This window comes from Eptesicus fuscus, chromosome 16, assembly GCF_027574615.1.
Source record: "Eptesicus fuscus isolate TK198812 chromosome 16, DD_ASM_mEF_20220401, whole genome shotgun sequence".
In the NCBI taxonomy this organism is placed as follows: Eukaryota; Metazoa; Chordata; class Mammalia; order Chiroptera; family Vespertilionidae; genus Eptesicus; species Eptesicus fuscus.
The window spans coordinates 26,378,732-26,393,508 of record NC_072488.1 but is presented as its reverse complement, the minus strand read 5'-3'; the positions used below and the strand labels follow the sequence as shown (position 1 = coordinate 26,393,508).

The following is a 14,777-nucleotide window of genomic DNA, read 5'->3' as shown; positions in this document are numbered from 1 at the left end:
ATAGTGTTTTGTTGCTTTTAATGATGTGTGTACTGGATTTAATATATATATATATATATATATATATATATATATATGAAAGCATAATATGCTGATTAGACTAGACGTCATCTGGACTACCTTCCAGATGAAGCTGGGGCTGCTGCCTGGGTCCCGGGTGCCTGCCAGTGGCCAGAGGGAAGTCCAGGTCCTGGGTGCCAGAGGGAAGCTGGTGCCGGCAGCCGGAGGGAGGAAGGCCTACTCTTGCATGAATTTCATGCATTGGGCTTCTAGTATGTGTGTGTGTGTGTGTGTGTGTGTGTGTGTGTGTGTATGTGTATGTATATGTATATATATATACACATACACATACACACACACACACACACACACACATATATATATATGAGACAGAGAATGAAAAAGGGAGATATTATGCTACACAATTAGCAATTACTCATTGTACTAGCTTCTAAGGGACAAAGCCATCTATAAGCATAAGTTTGATACTGTTAAATTAAGATGCAACATATTCAAATAGTTTCACATTTATCTATAGACTAGAGGCCTGGTGCACGAATTCGTGCACGAGTGGGATCCCTCAGCCTGGCTGGCGATGGGGGCCTGATCAGGGCCATCTCATCCAGTCCTGATCAGGGCCAATCAGGGCCGGCCAGCCGGGGGGAAGGACCGCAGGAGGTTGGCTGGCCCCAGGAGGTTGGCTGTGAGAGTGCACTGACCACCAGGGGACAGCTCCTGCGTTGAGCATCTGCCCCCAGGTGGTCAGTGTGCATTATAGCAACCGGTGGTTCAGTCATTCGGTGGTTCGGTCACTTAGGCTTTTATATATATAGACTAGAGGCTCAATGCACAAAGATTCATGCAAGAATGGGCCTTCCTTCCCCTGGCTGCCGGCACTGCCTTCACTCTGGCTGGAGCCGCCTTTTCACTCCAGCCCTGAGCCGCCTTTCTGCCTTCCCATGTTGCCCAGAGGCCCAGAGCAGCTGGGGCGGTGCAGAACACTCCTGGCCGCTCAGTGCCTGCATATGCAAATTAACCTGTCATCTTTGTTGGGTTAATTTGCATACTAACTCCTGATTGGCTGGTGGGCATTGCGAAGGTACAATCAATTTGCATCTTACTCTTTTATTAGTGTAGATAGTATACTATTTATAGCACAGAACATGCTCATACAGTAAAAAGTTTCATTTCACCATTAATCTTCCCTATGATATCCTTATTACTTTACCCTTTATATTAATCTTAGACTTTCCCTAGGCTTCTGAAATAACATGGCTATACACTTCAAGGAATTCTCACACAGCATCTTGACCAGTAATCTTCATTTGACCTTTTCTCATTGCACATCTTAATATTTGCGAAGTATTCCCCCAATTGTTAACTTATAAAGTTTAAAGGTGAATTCCAATTCCATATGCTAATCAAAACCAAAAATATACTTTTTAAAAGTGCTTTTCAAAGTTTAATGAGCATGCAAATGACCTGGCGAAGTCTTGTTTAAATGCGCATTCTGATCCAGTAGTCTGAGGTAAGACTCAAAATCCTGCATCGGTAATTCTCCCAAGGGGAACTGATGCTACTGGCCTTCAAAACACACTGACTAGTAAAACTCTTTAAAAAAAAAAAACCACTGAAAAGTCAATTCACTGGAGTCATTCAATACTACTTGAAACAAGACAACTAATGACCAGAACTGGGAAATTACTCTTACAAAAATTCACTGCCACATGGTCTTTCCCACTCTACTCCGACCTTAGAGATACATTCTCTTTGCAAGTTATCTTTTGAGTTCAGCACTCTTCTTTAAAAAAACTTTTCAATGGTTCCCCAATGCCCTGGTTTCCATTAAAATTTTTAGTACTTAAAATATTAACTAATTAGAGAGTAGCCTCAGACAACTATATTTCTTAACGCTATAAATCTAATATCACTCCTTCTATCTACCCCACAAGGTTATTATAAGAAACAAAAGGAAATGTCTGAGAAAATACTTTGAAAAATACAAAGCACTATGTAATTAATTACAAGCTATTTCCCACAATGAAGTACAACAAAGGTTACTCTACCCATAATGATCTAGAAATTCTTTGTGCCTCTATAGAATGCACATATAATTTGGTGCCTTATAATATTTGCTTCATAGAAGGCAGTATACTATTTATAAAAAGGTAAACTAAGTTTGGTCCCTTTTCTGTTACCTATTCCTTCTTATGCTTTGCCGGAAGCCAATTCCAGCATGTCAGCAGGGCTGAATCATCTGGGATGGCTAAAAAGCACTTCCCCCAAACCTGAATAGGATTTTTTGCTGCCAGACAGCTCAGGGCATCTTAAATCTCCATATTATTGCCTCCTGTTGCTATTCCCCAACCTGACAATACTTCTGTAAACCTTACCCTTTGAAGTGTATGTCTCTACCTTGCCTTAGAACAAATTGTGTTAATAAATAGCACGGGGTCCTTAGACAAGGGGTAGTCTTTTAGCTCCTTTAGCTGAAGTTCCTCTGACTCCCAATGCCTTTCAAAACTATCTTTCATCTTTGGACTCCTTACTGAATCTACGCATCAGCTCCTTTCTCCAGATTGCTGAACCCCTTTGTAATGCTGGGACAAGAAACCCAGCAATGCTTATGTTTACCAGCATCTAAATTGCCATTTTCCATCTGTATGAAATGTTATAGGGGAGAAAACAAACTTATTTTTAGAAAAAAATGATTTATTTTTACAACATTCTAAATACCATCCTCTATTTCACCCAAGTATATTGAAATTGTTAACAAAAAAAGTCAAAAATGTAAACATGCATTAGTCATCATGGAAATACAAATCAAAATCTCAATGAGTTACCACTTCATCCCCACTAAGATGGATAGGATCAAAATGTCAAATAACAAGTGTTAGTGTGAATATGGAGCAATCTAAGCCATCATACACTGTGGTGGAAATAAAAACTGGTACAGCCACTTTGGAAAACAATATAGTAGTTCCTCAAACTATTATCACATGACCCAGGAATTCCACTCCTAGAAAGAAATGGAATTATATATTCACACAAAAACTTGTACACAAATGTTTATAGCAGGATTCTTCTTGCATCAGCTGAAAATGCAAAGTGTGGTATAGCCATACAGTAGACTAGTATTAAGCAATAAAATGGAATGAAGAACTGTTACATGCTACACAATGAATGAAACTTTGAACACTGTGTGAAATAAAAAAGCCAGTCACAATAGACCACATATTACATGATTCCTTTCATATGAAACTCCAAAATAGAGAAATCTTAAGAGACAGAAAGTAGACTAATGGTTCCTCAGGCATGGTAGTGGGGCTGGGAGGAAATAAGGAGATATATACAGTGTCCCCCCAAAAATATATACACATCTTGAATACAATTCATTTTCAAAATATAATAAAATCTATAGACATTGTGTGCATACATTTTTTTAATAGCCTGTAGAAATGAGAACTAATGGGCATGAGGTTTCTTTTCAAAGTGATGAAAATGTTCTAAATTGATTGTGTTAAGGATTGCACATATCCATGAATGTACTAAATACCTGTACAGTTTAGGTAAACTGTGTAGTTTGTGAATTATATCTCAAAGCTTCTAAAAAATAAATGTAAATATGCATAAGTTAAGGACAAAAACTGATCATTCTACTACATAATTACAATTATAGTGTTTTTTAAAAAAAGAAAAAAGAGTATTATATTTAGTTACTAAAGTTAAATTACTACTAACTTAATTTCTAGGCTTAAAATTTGAGAGACGCCTTCAACTCTCCCTGTCGATCATTCTCTAATATCCAGCTAATCACCAAGGCCCATTGATTCTTTCATCATAATCATTGACTCTTCCATGTTCTACTGCCACCCTTAGACTGGTTCTGATTACTTCATGTATGCACTATCTCTGTTCTTACTATTTTCCTCTTTCAAATCATCAAACACTGCCAGTTTTTAAACCCAATTACAATTTTTTCAATAACATTCTCAGAAGACCAATGCCCATTAAATCAAATCTGGATTTCTACCAGGATTTTGGATTTTCCAATCTGCTCACAACTTTGTTTCCACCCAGCCTCATTTCCTAACACATCCAAAAGGAGAACACTTTAGTCAAGGCAGAGCTATCCTTCACTGTCCCTTGTACATTCTACATGCATTCATGTCTCTGCCTTTTTATCAGGCTATTCTACTCTAAATGCCTACACACTTACCTATCCTATATAATAAAAGCCTAATATGCTAAGTATCCAGTCGTCCATTCAACCAATCAAAGCGTAATATGCTAATGATATGCTAAGGCTGCTCAACCACTCGCTACGACATGTGCTGACCACCAGGGGACAGTCGACTGGTCGACTAGTTGCTATGACGTGCACTGACCACCAGGGGTCAGATGCTCCAACTGGTAGGTTAGCTTGCTACTGGGTCTGGCCGATCAGGACTGAGCAAGACAGGCCGGACATGCTCTGGAGCCCTCCCGTGGTCCCTCCCCAGCTGGCCAACCTCCCACATCCCTCCCTGGCCCTGATCGTGCACAGGTGGGGTCCTTCAGCCTGGCCTGCACCCTCTTGCAATCTGGGATCCCTTGAGGGATGTCTGAGAGCCTATTTCAGCCCAAGCCTGGCCAGGCCAAGGAACCCCACTGTGCACGAATTCATGCACCGGGCCTCTAGTATCCTATAAATCATTCAAGACCTATTTCAAAGCCTCAAATCACTCATGAAGGATTTGTAGAGAACTCCAACTACAAATGATTTCTTGTATCTCCTAGCCACTTTTAGGGCTTATTGTATGTACAATATCTTAGCAATATGTATGTACATAACTTGGCAAATGTTTTACATGCCACTCATCTTAGCATCTGATTTACCTGTCACATATTTTAGCTTTTGATTTACCTACCATCCTATTTTATGCCATTCTATTATTCCATACAGAAACATCTTTTTTCAATAAGATTCTCGCCTTCTTTAGACAAGGACTACCACTTTTCTGTATCACTCTGACCTCCCCCTCCAAAAGTATACAATTAATGAGCTATTTCAAGATTAATTTAACTGTGAACTATAATTCACCATCATATTCCCCATCATTTACATACCTTTCTACTATTAATGCAATTAATAAACCCAAAGTCTAAAAAATGAATACATACCTTGTCATACTGACAGACAATTACATTATCCGTGTCAAACAGGTCTGGCACATCCTGCTCACTAACATCATCTCCAGAATTTAAGGGGTCCTGAAGAGGAAAGATGAAAGATAGTCACATTAAGGAATTTAATGATGCTTTGAATTTTTTAAAGGTAGGCATATGTACATATTATCTTGGAGAGTCAGAACAGTAGTGTACATAAAAGTCAAATAGCCTGAGATTGACTACTGATCTTGACTACTGATCTTCAGCAAATTATTAAAACTCCTCATAGCTCAGTTTTCTCATCTGAAAAAATGGGGTTAATAATAAGACTTATAAGGCAGTGGAAATGTTAAATAATGTAAGGCAGATAAGATTTAATATGATACCTGGAACATATGTAAGAACACCATAAATGACAGTTATTACTACTTACATGCTTAATTACCATGTTCCATAAAAATTTTGGTACATTTATTAGGATTAGAGTAAATACCATATGCCTCTGTTCTGGCTGCCTTCTTTACCTACACTTCCATCCCCTAAATTTCCCACAATCTCTAGTTAGCACCTTGTTGACAGGCTATTTTGAGCTAGAACTTGCCCATGCAGCTGGCTACTTTTCTTTTAGTAGTTTTGGCAACCCACAGTTCCCCTTATTGTTCCACAGACCAGTGTTTTGTTCTTCAATAGTAGTTCAGCTGTAGACATGCTGTTGTAGTAATTATGTTGGTAAATATGATGCCAAGAAAAGGCTGTAAGACGGATAATATAGTCTGTTGTAACTTTTTGCCTTCTCCTGTATATATCTCGAAATTGCAAACACAGCCACTCTCACTTTCACAAAGCATTCTTACTAAAATTCTGTATTTTATTACTGGATTATATGTCTTGAATCTGATGGCGTCCTCTCCATGGAATCATTACTTCATCAAGTGATAACTGCTGTTTTGGTATATATAAAGATTTAAATTTCAAGGTAGTGATCCAAAAGAGGTCTGACTTTGTAAGGACGGTCTGTGTTATATGTTGCTTGTGAATTATCATTAAGAATGTAAGTATTTGCTTGAATCTCTTTCTAGTAATAGTTTTTGGAATTATGGGTGATTCAAGTAAAGGATTGGTTGACTGGTAATCCTTCCATTCTAGCTTGTTAGTCTCATCAATATAATTAAATGAAGAAATTTCTTTATATCCATATAAGTAATTCAGTCCATGTTGAAGTTTTAGCAGAGGTTTTGTGGTATTTTTCTATTTAGTACTGGTATAAATTGATTTGAAAAGTAATGAGATCGAAAAAATCCTTATCAAGACATAAATTGGTTACTTCACTTATACTTTATGGGTCCTCAAGCTGAACAGTTATGCTTGAAATATTTTTATAACCCTCCAAGGCTGGTAAAATATCTTTTTTTGCCCATTCTTCTTTGGAATCACTTTCACTATCAGATACTATCACATTTCTCTTTTGCCTTCGTGATGGTCTAATGTCAGACTCATTACTATCTTCTGATAAAGTACTATCTTTCAACTGACTACCAAAGTCACTCGGACAATCAGACAAAGTGGCTGTAAATAATTTGCTCAAACATTCCTCTCTGCTGTGACATGTCTTTTTTTAATTTTCGGCATAATAAAAAATGGATGGAGCCGAAACCGGTTTGGCTCAGTGGATAGAGCGTCGGCCTGCGGACTCAAGGGTCCCAGGTTCGATTCCGGTCTAGGGCATGTACCTTGGTTGCGGGCACATCCCCAGTAGGAGGTGTGCAAGAGGCAGCTGATCGATGTTTCTCTCTCATCGATGTTTCTAACTTTCTATCCCTCTCTCTTCCTCTCTGTAAAAAATCAATAAAATATATTTTTTTTAAAAAATGGATGGAAAGAATTAGATGTATTACTTGTCATGTCTCTTGAAATACTGGCTGACGACCTGAGAAAAAGACACAAGTTAACTAGTGACCTGTCAGCAGCATTCAGACATGGAAACACGATCAGCAATACTTACTACTGGTGTAAATTACAAGTTTCAGATTAAAAGTTTAAATACTAGCATACAAATAAGTCTCATATTAACACTAAAGACAGAGTTAATCTTAATTGTTATTCCTCTTGGTTCTAAAGTATATGCAAGTACAAATGTTACATATTGAATAAAGAAAGTTTCAGCTCAAAAGTAATCCTCACCTCTTCCACAATGTCTATTTGAGGGTCTTCGTTATCACTCATGTTATCAGTTGAATCTCCATTTGATGTATTATCAGCTTCTCCTTCAAGTGCCTTCAGGTCTCCTGCATCAATAATCTCCAGAACTTCATGCTCACTTACATCTCTTGTACTTCCTATGTCATCATTGGAAGATGTATCACCAGTTCCATCTATTTGAATTATTTCATAAATATCTTCATCAGTTACCTGAATGCTTAAACCCATCTGAGAATTATAATCCTAAAAAGAGAAAGAAATGCAACGAAGTTTTTAAAGTCAAACAATTTGTCTAAAACATTGAATTATACAAAATATAAAATTACTTAAAACATCTCACAAGTGGTCACTTAAAATGTTTCTTTCCTGTAAGATAATATTCCCTAATTTTGAATAAAACATAGGAGTAATTTTAAAATTATAAACCTACTTACAGTCACATATAGAGAGCAAATGAGTTCTCTGCTTTAAGATAGCATGTGCCCGTATTTATATACCTTACTTATATTTATACTAGAGACCCGATGCACAAAGATTCGTGCAAGAATGGGCCTTCCTTCCCCTATAATCCAAAATTATAGTTAGCAAATTCAATACTCCTCTCTCAGTAATCAACAGAAAAAGTAGACTGAAATTCAGTAAGGATGTAGAAAACCTGAACAACACAATTAACTAAGTTAACCAAATGACATTTATAGAAAACTGCACCCCAAGATGCAGTTTACAGAATATTCACCAAGATGGACCATATTCTGGGCCATACATCAAATCTTGACAAATTTAACACACACAAAATATGTTCTCTGAGCACAAAGGAATTATTAAACCAGATACCAGTAACAAAAAACCCCAAAGATTTAAAAATTAAATAACACATTTCTCAATATCCATGAATCACAGAGTAAGTCACAAGAGAAATTAGAACAATTTAAATTAAATGCAAACAAAATATAACATTTCAAAACTTGTGAGAAGTAGCTAAAGCAGTGCATAGAGGGAAATTTATAGCATTTAATTACATATTAGAAAAGAAGCAAGTTTCAAAGCAATGGCCTAAAATCCACCTTAAGAAAGTAGAAAGAAAAGACCAAATTAAGCTCACAGCAAACAAGGAACTAATGAGATAAAAAAAAAAAAAAGAAATAAATGAAATAGAAAGCAGAAAAAAAGTCAATTAGACTAAATGTTCATTCTTTGAAAGGATTAATAAAATCGGTAAGCTTCTAGCCAGAATGACAAAGAAAAAAAGAGAGAGGCCAGATAAACAATATTAGGAATTTAAAAAGGGGTGATGCCATAGATCCTGAAAACATTGAAAGATAGGAAGTTATCTGTTATTTTGGCTGCTATAACAACATATCATAGACTAGGTAGCTTATAAATAATAAAAATTTACTTCTTATGGAGGCTGGAAAGTCCAAGACTAAGGTACTAGAAGATTTGGTATCTGATGACAGCCCACTTTCCAGTTCATAAGGCAGTGCCTTCTCATGATGTCCTCACATGGCAGAGAGGCTAAGGAGCTCTGTGTGGTCTCTTTATCCTATCTAATAAAAGAATAATATGCAAATTGACTGTCACTCCAACACAAGATGGCTGCCCCCATGTGGACACAAGATGGCCGCCACAAGATGGCCAGCAGGGGAGGACAGTTGGGAGGGACCAGGCCTGCAAGGGATGGCAGTTGGGGGCAATCAAGCCTGCAGGGGATGGCAGTTAGGGGTGACCAGGCCGGCAGAGGAGGGAAGTTGGGGGCGACTGGGCCTCCAGGGTAGGGCAGTTGGAGGGGACCCAGGCCTGCATGGGAGGGCAGTTAGGGGCAAACAGGCTGGCAGGGGAGCAGTTAGGTTTCAATCAGGCTGGCAGGGGAGTGGTTAGGGGGTGATCAGGCTGGCAGACAGAAGCAGTTAGGGGCAATCAGGAAGGCAGGCAGGCGAGCAGTTGGGAGCCAGCAGTCCTGGATTGTGAGAGGGATCTCCGACTGCCTGTATAGGCCCGATCCTACTGGGATCGGGCCTAAACGGGCAGTTGGACATCCCTTGAGGGGTCCCAGATTGGAGAGGGTGCAGGGTGGGCTTAGGGATACACCACCACCCCCTGTGCACGAATTTCGTGCACCAGGCCTTTAGTATATATATAATTTCAGAGAGGAAGGGAGGAGAGAGAGATAGAAATATGAATGATGAGAGAGGATCATTGATTGGCTGCCTCCTGCATGCCCCCTACTGGGGATATGGCCCACAACCTGGGCATGTGCTCCTGACCGGAATCAAACCTGGGACTCTTCAGTCTGCAAGCCCACACTCTATCCACTGAGCCAAACCGCCAGGGCTGTATGGTCTCTTTTAAAAAGCAACTAATCCCATTCATGAGAACTCCATGCTCATAACCTCCCAAAGGTCTCACCTTTTACTTACTAATACCTTTGGGAGTTAGTATTTCACAACATGTGAATGGAGAGGGACATAAACATTCAGACTGATATAAGTCAATTTACAAAACTTAATTTTATGTCTGTATAGTAGCAATAACAATTGGAAATTAAAAGTTAAAGATGGGAGGAGGGACAGGAAGAGATTAACTATAGAACTCATATGCACATATGCATAACCCATGGACACAGACAATAAGGCAGTGAAGGCCTGGGGAGGGTGGAGAGAGATAATGGGGAAAAAAGGGGGTCATCTGTAATATTTCAACAATAAAGATAAACTACTTTAAAGGTATATAAATAAATAAATAAAATGAGAAGAAAAATAATAAAATAAAACAATACTATTTAAAGCAGCAAGAGAAAAGCAACTCATCACATACAAGAGATTCTCAATAAAATAACACTAAGATTCATCAGATGAAACTTTCAATGCCAGAAGGCAATGGATGATAGATATATTTAAAGTGCTGAAAGAAAAGACTGTCAACTGGGAATTCTATACCTGGCAAAACTGTCCTGCAAAAATAATTGAGAAATTAAGGCATTCCCAGATAATGAAGGGAGAGGAGTAGATATTAAAGTAAGATTTCTGAAGAAAGTAATAAATGGGTCAGTAGGAATTAACCAGAGGAGAGGATGGTGGGAAGAAAATACAAGCACCAAGCAAAGGATAACAAAAGCAAAAAGAGGAGCAGGAAACAACAAGGTCAACACAGAGATTCGCTTATAGTTAGCTTGGATTACTATTAAAGTAGTAGGCATGAAATAAAGGAAGAGTAAATAACAAATTCTAGCTGAGAAAGAACATGGAGGTCCATTCATGCCATATTAAGGAGCTTAAACTTTATCCTGTAGGTGATGAGCAGTCAGTGATTTGATAAGAGGCTGCACTTTGGATAAATCTCTGGTAGCCATAAGGAACAGAAATTAATAGCTATTAGTCATTGAGCACTTAACATGTGCTAAGCAGCGTGCTGCTGAGCACTTCGCATTGATTATATCTCATGTAATCCTTCCACCACTACAACTCTATGGTAGATACTATTATCTTTATTTTACATATGAGGAAACAGTAACTTGTCCAAGTCACATAGCTATTAAGGGACAGAAGATGGATACAAAATAATTCTGATCTCTGAAGCCTAATCCTTTAACCTTTAGGATGGATGGACTGGGAAGAGTAGAGTGAGAAACAGCAAAGACTATAGGCTAATAAATTATGAAACTACTATGTTAACCCAAATAAGAAGCAATTAAGTCAATGGTAGTAGGTATGAAAAGGGAACAGATTCCAGAAATATTAATTTTTTAAAGTTATCAAAATTACATGATTACACCTTAAAAATGAATGGAATTCTGACATAGGCTGCAACATGGAAGAACCTTAAAATATTATGCTAAGTAGCCCAGCCAGCATTGCTCAGTAATTGAGCATCAACCTATGAACCAGGAGGTCACAGTTTGATTCCTGGTCGGGCACATGCCTTGGTTGCGGGCTTGATCCCCAGAGGGGGCATGCAGGAGGCAGCCCATCAATGATTCTCTCTCATTGTTGATGTTTCTATCTCTCTCTCTCTCTCTTCCTCTCTGAAATCAATAAAAAAAATTTTAATATTATGTTAAGTAAAATAAGCCAGTCTGCTTTCACTTAGGAGTTACGTAGAATAGTCAAATTCATAGATAGAAAGCAGGACAGAAGTTACCAGAGACTGAGTGGATGGGGTAATTAGGAGTTACTTGTTTAGTGGGTACAGAATTTCGGTTTGAAATGATGAAAAGTTCTGGAGATGGGTAGTGGTGATGGGTGTACAACAATGTGAATGTCCTTAATGCTATACACTTAAAAAAGAATGGAACTATGTACTTGAAATGGTTAAAATGATAAATTTTATGTTATATAGATTTTCCCACATTCACAAAATAGTTTTTTAAAGTACATAATAAAAGAAGAAAAAAGAGCCAAAAGGTAATTTTAGTCCTTAGCTTGTGACACCAGGTGGGCAGTGGTACCATGCAATATCTCTGATGAAGAACAATGAATTGCCGAAACCGGTTTAGCTCAATGGATAGAGCGTCGGCCTGCGGACTCAAGGGTCCCAGGTTCGATTCTGGTCAAGGGCATGTAGGGGGTGTGCAGGAGGCAGCTGATCGATGTTTCTCTCTCATCAATGTTTCTCTCTATCCCTCTCCCTTCCTCTCTGTAAAAAAAAAAAAAAGAACAATGAATTATTGTGACCTTCTGGTAGAGCTATCTACAAGGCAGATACAAGAATGAAGCTCAGAGGAGTAATAGGGTTGTAAGTATAGTCATCAACAAACAGGTGGTAGTTAAAACTATGATAATACATGATATTGCCCAGGGAAAACATGAAGAAAAGGAATAAGCTGAGGCTAGATCCTTAGGAGACATGAAGGGCAGATAAAGAGGAGGAGCTCATGAAGGAACTATAAGCATACAGTCAGAAAGGCAAGTAATTACAATATAAGGTAGCAGAAATGACAGTATTTGAACTTGGGGCAATGAGATTGGTTTGGGAAGGGAAGGCAAGAGATAAAAAAGGAATTAAAGAAGATACACTACCATTTCTCTCCTAATCCTACTTTTTGGAGTTCTAATAAAGACCTGAGTTTCATAACATTATAGCTCCACAGTTTTCCATGGCATTATGAGATTAGAAAACAAAAGTCCTACGCTGAGGAAAAACTTAACATAGTAATAACATAGATTTTAAAATAGGAGCTCATCAAAAATTGTTGGGAATATATGTATGAAACAGTACGAATGTTAAATTTACATAGAAACTTAAGATCTCTGGCAGTCTACACAAGAAAGTAAACAATTATAGATAATTTTATCTTCCAATAAGAATTTCTGAAAAGCTACTTATAAAAAAAAGCTATTTAAAAATTTTTTGAAAATTATATTAACATAAACTTCACCAGATTAAAAACTATTTTAAAGATAGCCTACAGTAAATTTAAAAAATTAATAAAGTAAATATTTTGAATGTTTGGCTGTATTTTAAATACAGATCTATTTTAATACTAACCAACAAGTTATATGAAAAGTTACCCAATATACCACATGCCCATCCTATCTAATAAAAGAGTAATATGCAAATTGACCATACATCCGCTATACCAATAAACCACGCCCACCAGCCAATCAGGAGCGAGTATACAAATTAACCCAACCAAGATGGCTGCAGCCACAGAGAGAGCAGGAGTCTTGGGTTTCCCCAGCAATGGAGGAAGCCAAGCTTTCTGCCTGCCCTGGCCTGCCTTGGCCTCCGCTTAAGGATACAAAGTTTCAATTATATAAGATAAATAAATCCCAAAAAAATGGTGGCAGCCATTGAGCTGGAGAGAGCAGGAGGCTTGAGTTGTCCCCGGCGATGAAGGAAGCCAAGTTTCCACAGCCCTGGCCTGCCTTGGCCTCCGCTAAAGGCTACAAAGTTTCAATTATAGAAGATAAATAAATCCCAACAAAAATGGCTGTGGCCACAGATCGAGCAGGAGGCTTGGCTCCGTTCAAGGCTACAAAGTTTCAATTATAGAAGATAAATAAATCCCAGATACCAGGGCCTCTGCTTGGATCACCTGGGGGTGTGACCAGCCTGCAAACCACCACTGGCCCCTCACCCAGGCCACCCCACACCCCAAGGGAACCCCCACCCTGATCTGGGACACCCTTCAGGGTAAACCAGCTGGTCCCCACCCATGCACCAGGCCTCTATCCTATCTTATCATCCTATCTAATAAAAGAATAATATGCAAATTGACTGTCACTCCAACACACAAGATGGCTGCCCCCATGTGGTCAAAAATGGCTGCCCCCATGTGGACACAAGATGGCTGTCACAAGATGGCCAGCAGGGGAGGGCAGTTGGGAGGGAACAGGCCTGCAAGGGAGGGTAGTTGGGGGCAAACAAGCCTGCAGGGGAGGGTAGTTAGGGGTGACCAGGCCAGCAGAGGAGGGAAGTTGGGGGCGACCGGGCCTGCAGGGAAGGGCAGTTGAGGGGGACCCAGGCCTGCAGGGGAGGGCATATAGGGGTGGCCAGGCCTGCAGGGGAGGGCAGTTAGGGGTGACCAGGCCTGCAGGGGAGGGCAGTTAGGGGCAAACAAGCTGGCAGGGGAGCAGTTAGGCATCAATCAGGCTGGCAGGGGAGTGGTTAGGGGATGATCAGGCTGGGAGGCAGAAGTGGTTAGGGGCAATCAGGAAGGCAGGCAGGCAAGCAGTTGGGAGCCAGCGGTCCTGGATTGTGAGAGGGATCCAAGATTGGAGAGGGTGCAGGCTGGGCTAAGGAACACCACCCCCGCCCCATGCACGAATTTCGTGCATCGGGCCTCTAGTCCTATATAATAAAAGGCTAATATGTAAATCAACCAAATGCTGGAAGGAGCAGTCAATATGTCATGCACTGACCACCAGGAGTAGACACTCAATGTGTTGAGCGTCTGTCCCCTATTGGTCAGTGCACTCCCACAGGGGGAGCGCTGCTCAGCCAGAAGCCGGGCTCATGACTGGCGAGTGCAGGAGCAGTGGTGGGAGCCTCTCCCACCTCTGTGGCAGTCGGACATCCCTTGAGGGCTCCCAGACTGCAAGAGGGTGCAGGTCAGCTGAAGGACACCCCCCTCGAGTGCACAAACTTTGTGCACCGGGTCTCTAGTAAAGCATAATAGCACTACTATAAAGCTTATTATGGCACCAGAAGCTATTAAAAACTCTACATACATCATCTCTGATAATTCTAAAAGTGTGAGGATGGTTTTATACTCAGTTCAAAAAGATAAAAGTGGTGAATCTGGAATTTAAACCTACTGTGACTCCAAAGCTTAAGTTCTCAACCACTATCCCCTAAACAATCCTTGATTAAGCTCCCTTAACTAATCTATTTCCCCATATCAGAACCAAGTACAAGGTGATATCTAATAAGTAACAGTAGACTACGTCCTTGAATCATCACACCAGAAAACTGCAAAGTTCATACAG

General features: G+C 39.6%; 1 protein-coding gene across 1 annotated transcript in view; it reads right to left on the bottom strand.

The window, feature by feature from the left end:
* Window positions 1-14,777, bottom strand: part of GTF2A1L (general transcription factor IIA subunit 1 like) — a 36,889-nt gene that overhangs the window by 7,234 nt on the left and 14,878 nt on the right. The window contains exons 7-8 of the mRNA XM_008162149.3: window positions 7,333-7,593; window positions 5,164-5,253 (exon numbers count right to left, since the gene is read on the bottom strand). Of these exons, the coding sequence (XP_008160371.2) occupies window positions 5,164-5,253; window positions 7,333-7,593 (351 nt within the window). The remainder of the gene's footprint in view (window positions 1-5,163; window positions 5,254-7,332; window positions 7,594-14,777) is intronic.